The sequence below is a fragment of the Macaca nemestrina genome, chromosome 17, assembly GCF_043159975.1.
Source record: "Macaca nemestrina isolate mMacNem1 chromosome 17, mMacNem.hap1, whole genome shotgun sequence".
NCBI classification, from domain to species: Eukaryota; Metazoa; Chordata; class Mammalia; order Primates; family Cercopithecidae; genus Macaca; species Macaca nemestrina.
The window spans coordinates 74200249-74212824 of record NC_092141.1 but is presented as its reverse complement, the minus strand read 5'-3'; the positions used below and the strand labels follow the sequence as shown (position 1 = coordinate 74212824).

At 48.4% G+C, this 12576-nt stretch overlaps 1 protein-coding gene across 7 annotated transcripts in view; it reads right to left on the bottom strand.

Moving 5' to 3' along the window:
• Positions 1-12576, bottom strand: part of LOC105469368 (regulator of G protein signaling 9) — a 107736-nt gene that overhangs the window by 52226 nt on the left and 42934 nt on the right. For all 7 annotated transcript variants that reach the window (XM_071083472.1, XM_071083471.1, XM_071083474.1 and 4 more), the window contains one exon: positions 9383-9464. In XM_071083472.1, coding sequence (XP_070939573.1) covers positions 9383-9464 — 82 coding nt within the window. The remainder of the gene's footprint in view (positions 1-9382; positions 9465-12576) is intronic.

Here is a 12576-nt window from a genome sequence, read left to right as displayed (position 1 = left end):
GAAGGATGGATGGAGAGAAGAATGGGTAGATGGGTGGGTAGGTGGATGGAAAAATGGACAGGTGGTTGGCATCCCCAGCACCATAGAGGGATGCATGGATGAGTGGATGGATGAACAGGTAAATGGGTGGCAGGTAGATGGTGGATGGGTGGATGAGTAAATGGATGAATGGATGGATGGATGGATGGCCAGACAGATGAATGGCATTCTCAGCACCAGAGTGGGATGGGTGGCAAGAAGGAGGGAAGGAGAGGGGGATGGGTGGATGGATGGATGGATTAATAGGTAAATGGGTGGTAGGTAGATGGTGGGTGGGTAAATAAATGGATGGATGGATGGATGGGTGGATGTACGGATGGATGGACAGACAGATGAATGGCATCCCCAGCACCATAGTGAGATGGATGAATGGAGGGATGGAAGGATGGATGGAGGATGGATGGATGGATGGGTGGATGGACAAACAAATGAATGGCATCCCCAGCACCATAGTGAGATGGATGGATGGAGGGATGGAATGGTGTATGAATGGATGGAGGGAGGGAAGGAGGGATGGATGGATGGATGGATAAATGGGTGGTAGGTGGATGGTGAGTGGATGGGTGAAGAGATGAATGGATGGACAGATGGATGGATGGATGGATGCATAGACAGACAGATGAATGGCAAACTCAGCACCATAATGGGATGGATAGACAGAGGGACAGATGCATGGATGAATGGGTAAATCGGTGGTAGATGGATGGTGAATGGATGAGTGAAGAGATGGATGGATGGATGGATGGATGGATGGATGGATGGATGGGTGGATGGATGTCAAACTCAGCACCATAGTGGGATGGATACATGGAGGGATGAATGGATGAAGGGAGGGAGAGATGGATGGATGGATGGATGGATGGATGGATGGATGGATGGATGGATGGTTGAATGAGTAGATGGATGGATGAGTGAGTGGACATATGGATGGGTAACATGCAGGCTCCAGAAGAGTTCACTGAGACTAATACATGGGCCTCCTGACTCTTCCCACAGTGCTTCCCCACACTCTGTGGTTTCGTCTTGGGCTAGGTGGGAAAAGAGAAGTGACAGAGCAGTGCTTTGGGAGAGTCCAGGCTTGTCAGGCACCTCTGGGTGCCACTCCTGGTTCTGCCACTTCCCAGCTATGCAGAAGAGCTTGGAAAACACTCCTTGTCTCGGCACTCACTAACCTCTCTAAGAAACAGAGAAGAAGCCTCCTACGTGGTAGGTTCTTGTGAAGATTTAACAAGATAGGGTGTGAAGCTCTCAACAGAAGGTAGCTATTGCTGAAGAAGGGGTTGTAGTCATTTTAAGATTATGTATGTAAAAGAACGGCCCAAAACTGGGACTATAATCTCTGTTAGCTCCCTTTTCCAGCAGGTAACCCAACTCTCCAGAAAATCTTACTTGATCTCTCTCAACTCCTTGACTCTTTGAGGCCAATAATTTGGGTCTTTCACTTCCCTTGATGCAGGTGTGATGCCAGGCATCCACCCATTGCTCAGCCCACGTGACCAACCAGGTTGGCTACACTGAAGCAGAGAGTTTAGAAGCAACTGGGCTTTCTTGCCATCAGATTCAGCCTCATCCATGGGATCAGACTGGGTTTTAGCTCAGACGTAAGACTTCCAGATAAAATGTAGGAAGTCCAGTTAATTTAAGATAAATGGCAAATAATTTCTGCCCCAATATTTTGATGCTTATTATATGTTTATACTAAATATACAAAATACATTTACGTAAAAATTATTTGTTGTTTATCTGAAATTCAAATTCAATCAAATTTCCTGTATTTTATTTGCTAGCAACCTAGCTCATTAGGCTACCATGGAGGCAAATATGTGCAGACAAGACGACACAAGGAAGAGAAAGGAGAAGGCAATAGAAAGTGGGTGGGGAGGAGGACAGGGAAAGGGAACAGCCATCCTTACCCTAGTTGTTACAAGTGGATCTTGATCAGCAAATATCTATGGGGTACTTCCTATGTGCCAGACATTGTGCTGAGCCCTGTGGAGCCCATGGTGAGTGTGCCCCGAGACCACTGCTCCCCAGCAGGCATATTGAGGCACTCCCAGTCTCAAGGGGGAGGTAGCCACTCAGCAATTAATCACACAAAGGATAAATTACAGTCGAGACAGGTGTCTTGAAGGCATAACACCATGGGATCTAACCTCACATGGCAGGGGCTCAGCAAAGTCAGTGTCTTTGCCAAAAAGGGTTCTAGGAGTTGCCCCCTGAATCTGTTATGGAGAAATCCCCCTGCATAACTGAAGACAGACTTCATACACCCACTTTGGCACGTTCACACACTCTCACACACACACCCACACACTCTCATACATACATACTCATACTCACACATGCTCACATACATACATGCCCTGACACACCGGCACACTTACACACACGCATGCTCACATACATGCACACACCTATGCATATTCCCACATGTACATATGCACACCCACATATGCTGACATACATGCATGACCTGACACACATATACACACATTAATATGGTTTGACTCTGTGTCCCCACCCAAATATCATCTTGAATTGTAATCTCCATAATCCCCAGGGATTGAGGGAGAGACCTGGTGGGAGGTGATTGGATTATAGGCGTGGTATCCCCCATGCTGTTCTCATGATAGTGAGTTCTCATGAGATCTGATGGTTTTATAAGTGTCTGACAGTCCCTCTTTCACATACTCGCTCTCTCTCGCCTGCCACCATGTCAGACGTGCCTTTCCCCCTTCCACCGTGATTGTAAGTTTCCTAAGACTTCCCCAGTCATGCAGAACTGAGTCAATTAAACCTTTTTCCTTTATAAATTACCCAGTCTTGAGTATTTCTTTATAGCACTATGAGAATGAATACACAAAAACATGCTCACATACATGCACACACGTATGCATGCTCACACATGCACACATTCACACACTCACACATATGTGCACACTGACACATACATACATGTTTACATGCATGCACACACCTAGGCACACTCTCACACATACATATGCACACTCACATACATGCTCACTTACATGCACACATCTACACACACTCTCACACATACATACACATGCTCACATACATTCACACCTTGACACGCCAACACACAGACACACATACATCCTCACATACATGCACACATGTACACACACTCGCACGCATACATTCGCACACTCTCACTCACATACATGCCGACCCAGACACACTGACATGCACTCACACACACACACACACACACACACAGCCTGTGCCCATGACGCCCTACAACCACTGTCTGGCTGCTCTTCCACAGGTGCTCACTGCCTCAGTGACTTCAATGTGGTCACCTGCTCAAGTCTTGAATTCGTTATCTAGTTCTTTCCTTCCAACGTGCCCCAGGCTCTGACATAAATTTGGTTGCCCCAGTGCTCAACAGTGCACTGCATAACTGAGATAGACTCCTCTGTGCCCTCAGCTGCCCAGACCAGATGGCCTTAGACTCTCAGATCCGCAGCCACCCACTGAGCTTCATGATTCTGCCAGTCTGTCCGGTTCTAGCCCCAACCTGGCTCTCCACGCCTCCCCTACAGAACAGCCAGGCACAGTCCTCTGGCCGCTGCTGCCTTGGCTCTTGGGCCTCTGTGGGCAGCAGCCCTTGAGTCTCAGTCGTTCCCAATCAAGCCGTGGTCCTTTTCCAGTTCCCTGCCTTGAAACTCATGAGGGCGCTGCCTTTCTGCCTCTGCTGGTTTCAGAGACCCCCAGGCTCCTTTCATTCATCCATTTCTTCATTCATCAGGTAGTGTAAAGTCTTTGATCCACTGTGATCATCACCAGAGCACCGCTGACGCAGTTTCTGGCACATAACAGGGTGTTCAGATGAAGATAACCAGGACTGACTGTTAGCACCCAGGAAGTAAGGGCAGCCAATGCATCCTGCGGTGTGCCGCCCGCAGATAAGGAGGCAGCAGGCGCTTTCTGCCCTGGTGCCTCACACAGGAAGCCTTCAGAGACCTGCAAGCTCCCCTCCTTCATCCTGAGGAACTGTGAACACCAGGGTGTGACCCTGCCACCGCCAACAACATCCCTTGGGTGTAAGCCGAAGAGGCAATTTGCTCAATGCCTCATCGTTCAGGTCAGGAAAGGAGCTCCTGTACTCGTGACAACTGCTGGTGAGGAGGCGACGTTCCCAGGAACCCACATACAGAGGAGGGCCAGCGTGGGAGCTGATGGTCACTTCTCGGTGGCACTCCACCGTGTCCCCCCGCCCCTCCTTCTCTCAGCTTCACTCTCTTCCCAAAAGTATCAGACTCTTCTGATGCATGGAATAGAAAACAAATAATAAATAAAACACTAACTCGTTTTCTAAACAAAATAAGACAGGGGAAAGAAATAGAGATGAGGCCAGGCGTGGTAGCTCATGCCTGTAATCCCAGCACTTTGAAAGGCTGAGGCAGATAGATCATGAGGTCAGGAGTTCGAGACCAACCTGGCCAACATAGTGAAAAACTGATCTCTACTAAAGTTACAAAAACTTAGCCAGGCAAGGTGGCAGACACCTGTAATTCCAGCTACTTGGGAGGCTGAGGCAGGAGAATCGCTTGAACCTGGGAGGCAGAGGTTGCAGTGAACTGAGATCACACCATTGCACTCCAGCCTGGGCAACAGGGCGAGACTCTGTCTCAAAAAAAAAAAAAGAAAGAAAGAAAGAAAGAAAGAGTTGAGGTGAAACAGGGAGACAATTTTACATTGCAGCGTTAGGAAAGTCAGCTCCTAGAGGATCTTGGCTTGAATGTCACTCTCCACATCCTGTGTTCCATGTTCCCTGACCACCAACTGGACACAGGGTCCCTGCCTCCTACCAGCTGCTGTGGTATTCTGCATGTTACTCATTCATTGGTTTAATTATTTTAGTCTTTGTCTCTCTACCAGACTACAGGAAACTCCTTGAGGTCACGGGCATTGTCTGTCTGTCTTGGCTTATAATCCAAATATCCCCATTGCCTAGTAAGCGCCCGGCATAGAGCAGATATTCACAAAATATACGTTAACTTTTTTTTTTTTTTCTGGACCACAGCACATGGAGCATTCCACCCACCCTGGTTTTATAATATATTATGTGTCAGGCCGCCACAGTGCCTCACGCCTGGAATCCTAGTACTTTGGGAGGCCAAGATGGAGTCAGGAGTTCGAGCCCAGCCTGGCCAACATGGTGAAACCCCGTCTCTACTAAAAATACAAAAATTAGCCAGGTGTGGTGGCAGGCACCTATAATTCCAGCTACTCAGGAGGCTGATTCAGGAGAGTTTCTTGAACCCAAGAGGCAGAGGTTGCAGTGAGCCGAGACCATGCCACTGCACCCCAGAGTGAGACTCTGTCTCAAAAACAAGCAAAAAACAACAAACAAACAAAAAACACATTATATGTCAGATCATTTTCCTAGGTCAATGAATGGCCTTTGAAAATATTATTTGAAGCTTCACAATGTTCCATCATGTTAATGTACCTCAATTTATTTTGCCATTTTCCATGGTTGGACATTTAGCCCAACCTCAATGGGAAATGGAGGGCAGACATCTCTGGCAAGTGTCTGCATATGTGGTTGAAACAAGGGTCATTTAGCTTGATATGCAGATAAGGGATCACTTGATTTAGCACACCCACCGCCAGGAAGCAGCCTCAGACTACATCCTTGGGAGGCAGGAAGTCACAGATGGCACAGCAAAGATGCAGGCAAGGCCTCCACATGACTGTCTAAGGGAGCACTTTCTCCCTTTGTTCATTTACAAAACTTACTGTTGTTTGCATCGTGCTCGGATCTGTACTTGGTACCATTTGGGTAAAAAACGGGTGAGGAACATCATTTTCCTTCATTACAGGATGCTGAATCACAGGTGTCATTTGGGCTCTGGGTAGGAATTCAGGTCAGAGCCCTCAACTACCACCACCCACGTGGGGTCTTGGCCTTTGCCAGTGATGATCTCCTTGATACAGCATCTATCAGACATTTCTCCCTGCCTTTCTAAATCAACCACCCTCTCGCTGTGCCCCTTCTGCATTTAGGTCTTATCTCTGGGAGAGTGTTACTCACCTGTGCTCCAGCAATTTGGATTTTGAGCTCCTTGAGCTGAGAGAGGGACCACGGGTGGGGCCTCCTTGCACAGAAGTAGCACATCAGGCTTTGCCATCAGAAAGGTGTGGCTTCCTCTCCCAGAACTGAGCAGGCAACTGAACTTCAATGAACCTCAATTTCTCCATCTGAATAAGGGGGATGGTGATATTCCCTACATCATAGCATTGGACGTCAATGAGGTCATCTGTGCCAAGAGCTTAATACAGGCACAGAAGAGCACTCAATGACTCTTGACTGTTATTTCACACCCAGCACCTAACCCCTTCCCTGGGACAAAGTCAAGGCTCAATGAAGGTTTCATGGATCAGTGAACAGACAAATGAACAAGTGAATGAGTAGGTTCAGTAATGGCAGGCCACGTCTCACTCTACAACTGTTGGTTACAGTCTGACACGGAGTGGCCATGACACTCCACAGCGCCAAGTACTTTGTTTGCCTTGGCTGGCTTTTTTTCCCATTGAACTGACGGTTTGTTTGGGTCTCCTGGAAACAGTCTGGCAGTCTGTGAGCTCCGGGGCTTCCTGAGCCTGTCAGTCAGATCGCTCAATTTCTAGACTGAGATGCTCTTCAAAAACGCTACCTTCCACCCCCTCAGGCCAACAGGCCAACAAGAGATGGGGGGAATTTTAAGAAAATCGCAGAGAGTGGGGCCACTGCACTCTCCTGCCTCATCTTTGACTACTGGTCTGGTTTTCGCTTAGGGAGCAGTCATGAAAGAGGTTAGATGTGTGGAGCAGTTTTATGTCCTGGAAGTTCTAGGACCACTCTGAGTCCATCAAAGCCTCAAGCTGAACTTGGGTCCCCAGTGCTGTCAAAGAGGGACCAGGCACGTGTGGACCCAGGCATTCAGCTTCTTAGAGCAGCAGTGACCCAGGCAACGTTCTAATGACCCAGGAGGTTACCAAAGGACTGAACTGCACCAAGACATCCCATGACATTGCCTGAGAGGCAGAAGTGCATAGGGCTAAGTCAGTGCAGGGGTTCCACAGTCAGCGGTATGTAGGTTCAGACCCTCTGGCACTTACTAGCTGTGTAACTTCCGGCAAATTAGTAACATCCTTGAGCTTTCACTTGCTTATCAGTAAAATGAGAATAATGATAAGCCCTTCCATACAGTGCTGCAAAGGTTCAATAAGAATGCAAAAGGCAGCCGGGCGCGGTGGCTCACGCCTGCAATCCCAGCACTTTAGGAGGCCGAGGCGGGCGGATCACGAGGTGAGGAGTTCGAGACCAGCCTGACCAACATGGTGAAACCCCATCTCTACTAAAAATACCAAAATTAGCTGGGCATGGTGGTGCGCGCCTGTAATCCTAGCTACTCAGGAGGCTAAGGCAGTAGAATCGCTTGAACCCGGGAGGTGGAAGTTGCAGCAAGCCGAGATCGTGCCACTGCACTCCAGTCTTGGCGACAGAGCAAGGCTCCATCTCAAAAAAAAAAAAAAAAGAATGCAGAAGGCTTAGCACAGTGCTCAGCACACTGGGAGTTCTCAGTTCACACCTACTGTGATGGTGATGGTGACAATGACTACAATGACGATGACAATAAGGGTGGTGGAGGTGGTGGTGAAAGTGGGAAGTGGGGGAAATAAGAGATGTGGTAGAGGTCAGGGAGATAAGGGAGGTGAGGGAGTGGGAGGTGGGATGACGGTCATGGTGGCGGAGATGGGCGGTGGGGAGGTGGTGGTCATAGAGACACATTGTCATATTTATGTGATTCTGCATCATGCTGTGAAGAGCCACTCAGCCACTAGCCTGGTGAGGGGTGAGAGCTTACCCCAGGAGAACTGAGAAGAACCTGGCTGATCAGTTTTTCATTTTACTGCATAGCTATGTCATAGTCCATGTCACTTTGCAAGGAATGTAGTCACATTGGCAATCCCACAGTGACGAGTCTCTGCATATAATATAGAAGCCATTCTTTACCTTGAAAGAACCAGAGTTCCCTCAGGCATGGTGCCACTGGGCACCAAGGTGTCTTGCCAAATGTGGCATATCCACCACGTCTCCTTATCCTCACCACAGAGTGCTTCTGGAACACACGAGCAATGTGAGGCTCCTTCTCATACAAAGAGCTTCTATGCTACCAACCAGAAGGGGTGCTTGTCTCCAGGACCCTGTTCTCTGTCACCCAGCCCCCAGATACTTGTGTCAAACATCTGTAAACTGGTTTCCCTAGAGGAGAAACCCTGAAGCCAAGAAAAAATCAAACAAGCTGCTTGGGGATCAACCTCAGAACCTCAACCTCAGCAACACAGCATCCAAAGCCATGCCCCTATAGGGTGGAACACCTTAGGAGAATCTGTTTTGAGTATATAAATAAAATAAGCAAAACAACCAAAATCAGATGGGCTTGAAGTTCAAAAATCCATAAACTCTGACACCAGGCCTCACTCAGTTCTCTTTCTGGTTCTGAGAATGTCTGATACCTGGCAGGCAAGGAAGCTAAAGGAAGAGGAGGAAGAACATTTCTTTTTAACTCTTTGGTTTCCGGAATCTCATTCACATCTCCTACCTCCCCTGACCCATAGGCAGCACAGGGGGCTGAGACAGGAGGAAACTGAGGCAGCAGAGTTCATCCCAGTATGTGGCAGTCAGAGCCCACTTCCGTGTGCTGCAGGATGAGGCTACCATTTCCCAGTGATGATCTGGGGCAAGTTACACCAGCTCTGTACAGCTTGTCTCTCTAGGCCACTGAAAGTCCCAAAGCCAGAGATTCAGTGTGCTGCAAGCAAGAAGCAGCTCGACACAGACGTATTCTTTCTCCTCCTCCCATCTCAGCTGCTGGGAACTGGATCTAGGAGAGCAAAAGGCGAGGGAGCAGGAGACACCAAGGAGAACTTTGGCCATGCAGTTTCCATTCTCACGGGACTCTATTTTTCTGCATTGGAGCCTCCATTGGGGCCTACATTCTAATTTTTTCTCCTTATATTCCTTTCCCAAGGTATGATATCCTAGCAAAAAAAAAAAAAAAAAGTCCCAGCCCCCATAAAAGACAAATTCATTCAGGTCCCTCCCTACCTAACACCAACACATGGGCCATGAGCAGACCCCATCCAGACAGAGAACTTCCTTTTCTGGTCAAGAGGCCCTGGGATGCTAACCCGACACTGAGCAGCTCCTCCTGCTGATCCAATTCTCACCCTGGAGAAAGAGGACTTGGAAACAGGCATGGAGAGCACAGGATGGAGGTGGGTGGCACAGGAGGAGACAGAGGACACCAGGCAGGAGGATACTCACCGGGCATCGGTGCACCAGCCAGTATGCCTTCTCCTGGCAGTCCAGGGCATATCTGTCTGCTTTGTTCCTCTCCTTTCCAGCCCTGAAAAGCCAAAAGCCACGTTTAAGGCCAGGAAGACTTTGTATCTTTTGCTTAGTGATGCCGCCAATTCCTGATGACCTAGACCCCTCTCCCAACCTGCCCAAGTAATTCATGTATACTGTAATAGTAATGAACACAGCAAGCACTGACATCACACTTAAGTACTAGCACTCTTCTAACCACTTTGACACATATTAACTCTTTTAATCCCACTCAATCCTCCCAGTGGCCTTTTCTCACTTCAAAGTTCAGGGCACTGAAACAAAGAGGGGGTGAATGCCCCACCAGCCCACCAGGGTCACACTGCCACAACTGGCAGAAGTGGCACTTGCACGTGGGAGTATGGCCAGGGTCTAACTCCCCTGGACAGCACAGTGCTGCACTGAGATCACACTGCCGCCACGAGCCCTAAATCAAACCAACTCCACCAACGTCAACAATGGAGCACAGTGCACACGGGTGACCCTCTGGCATTTGACCTCCTGGTTTCTTAACTTTTCCCTGTTTGGGCGAACAACATAGTCAGCATCTGGACATCCCACCTGTGGGATGGTGACAAGGAAGATGCTGGCCTGGGGAGTCCTCTCTCCTCCCTGCCTGTGACTTCTACTCTGCCGCTGCAAAGAGTTCATGCCATATCAGGGGTTTTTCTGAGCACACCTTATTGCTATAAAAGGCTATTTATGGCCCAGAGCTGTGGCTCATGCCTGTAATCACAGCACTTTCGGAGGCCGAGGCGGGCAGATCACTTGAGGTCAGGAGTTCGAGACCAGCCTGACCAACATGGTGAAACCCTGTCTCTACTGAAAATACAAAAACGTGCCGGGCATGGTGGCATGCACCTGTAATCCCAGCTACTCAGGAGGCTGAGGCAGGAGAATCATTTGAACCTGGGAGGCAGAGGTTGCAATGAGCCAAGATTGTACCACTGCACTCCAGCCTCGGCGACAAGAGCAAAACTCTGTCTCAAAAAAAAAAAAAAAAAAGCTGTTTATTTTCCTTTTTATCTCTCAGTCTCTCTCCCTTTCCCACTCTGGATGGGAAATGATGCAGGGCCTTCTTCCTCCAGGGGCAAAGTAACACTAATGATCCTGCCGTGGGCCCCCTTCTGTACCATTTCCACGGCGACCCGTGCTCACACTTGTTAATGCTTGTTTTCCCAGGCAACGTGGGATGACGCACATGCCCTCTGCTAGACAGAGTCGGCGGATTCATCTCCCCATTAACATACTGTGAAAAACATCATAACACTCAGGGAGCCAGATGGGTGAACAGCGCCATTTCATTTGGGCGTTCTGTCAGGCTCCTCTGGAAATTAAATATAAACACTGTCTTCAAACTTCCCCTTGACAGCCTAACTGGATTTTCTACCAGGTTAACTAGCCCCTGACCTCAGGAGCATGGGCCACAACTGGCCTGAGGCATTACAGAGTTTCCACAATGCTGGAAAGCTTGGCAAATAGAGTCACTCTCTGATTTACCCCATGGGTCCTTTCCGACTTTGCTCTTCTGCTTTTCTGTGACAGATGTTATTAGAGGAGAGTTGTGATAAACAGAATGCAAGAGAGTTAGTAACCTAGGAATTACTTTCGTTTGTCATATTGTGATTTTTTTCAGCAACAGCATCTGCTTAATTATTCATTCATTCGTTCGTTCGTTCATTCACGTATTCATTGATCTTCCCCTAAGTTCCAAGCATGGGGCGTCTACTGGTGAACCAAACATAGTCCCTGCCCTTGAGTAGCTTTTGAACTAAACATCACATACACAGTCAAAGAATCAATACAGAATTGCAAATTGCATTATGTGCCATAAGGAAACATTCAGGGTACCATCATGGAACATCAGGGATGGCCTCTGTGGTGATTTTTAAATATGTCTATAATTCTTTGACACTCTTTCCATTGACAGATGTGGGTCTATGTCTCCTCCCCTTGAAGCCAGGTGGGATTTTGTGGTGGTTTCTGCCAACATGGGATGTCAGGCATGGCACTGTAATTTCTGAGGCTGGGACATAAAAGGTGGGACAGCCGTCACCCTCCTTACTAGAATATGTGGTCTTGAAGTCCCCAAACACCTGTAAGCTATCTAACAACCCTCCCTGATGCAGCCATGTTGTGAGGGAGCTCAAGCTAGATCACAAAGAGATGCTACAAGAAGAGAGCAGGAAATGCCAGCCAGCCCCCAGTTGCTCCAGGACGCCAGCTCCAGCCATCTGCCAGCAACCACTCAAGAGACTCTGAGTCAGAATTGATCAGCCAAGACATTCCCAAATCCCTAACCTATAGAAATCAGGACACATAATAAAATAATTGTTGTTTTGAGCCACTGACTTTAGGATGATCTGAATGCAGCTAATCAGAAAAGCCTCTTTGTGGAAGTTACATTGGAGGTGAGTGTTCTCCCTGATAGCTAGAGAAGATGGAGTGAGGTGATCTTATTTGTGTTTCAAACACGGGGGCAAATTGGGAGCAGAGAGGCCAGTCGGGAGGATGTTGCCATGGTTCAGGTGATGGTGAGGTTGGTTCAACCAGGGTAGGGGCAGTAGAGGTCCTGATATGGGTGATACTGGAGGAAGAGGTTTGGAGAGTGAGGGAAAGACATATTCGAATATGGACAAGGTAAGTCTGAGGTTTGATAGCAATGTGAGATCTTGAGTAAGTAGCTGGATGCTGAGTGTGGAACTTGGAAGATGGGACTCAGCATAACAAAATGACTACTTCATGGGCCAAGCTACACGGTCAACCTCGTTTTGTGCTGAGACCCTAAATCTGAAATCAGAGGAGCCTTTAAGCCATAAAATTAGCAGGAAAAAGCCATCTCAAGTGGAGCAAGCCTTTCAGGAATCGCTCATTCCAAGGCACCTGGAAGAATGGAAGAGGGGAATGTCCCAGGATCTGGGCAGCACAGAGCTTTATCCCAGCTGAGGCCAAGGCCTTGGTGGTGGACCTGCAGGGATCACTGAGAACAGCTCTGAGCTGCAAGAGCACCCAGAGTGCCCAGAAAAGCAGATATCAGGGTTCACAGTCCTGTGGGTTGCTGGGATCGTCCTGCTCAGAGCAGACAGGAGGAGGAGGGGATGGACGGGCTGAGGGAGAGGGGCACATCTTAC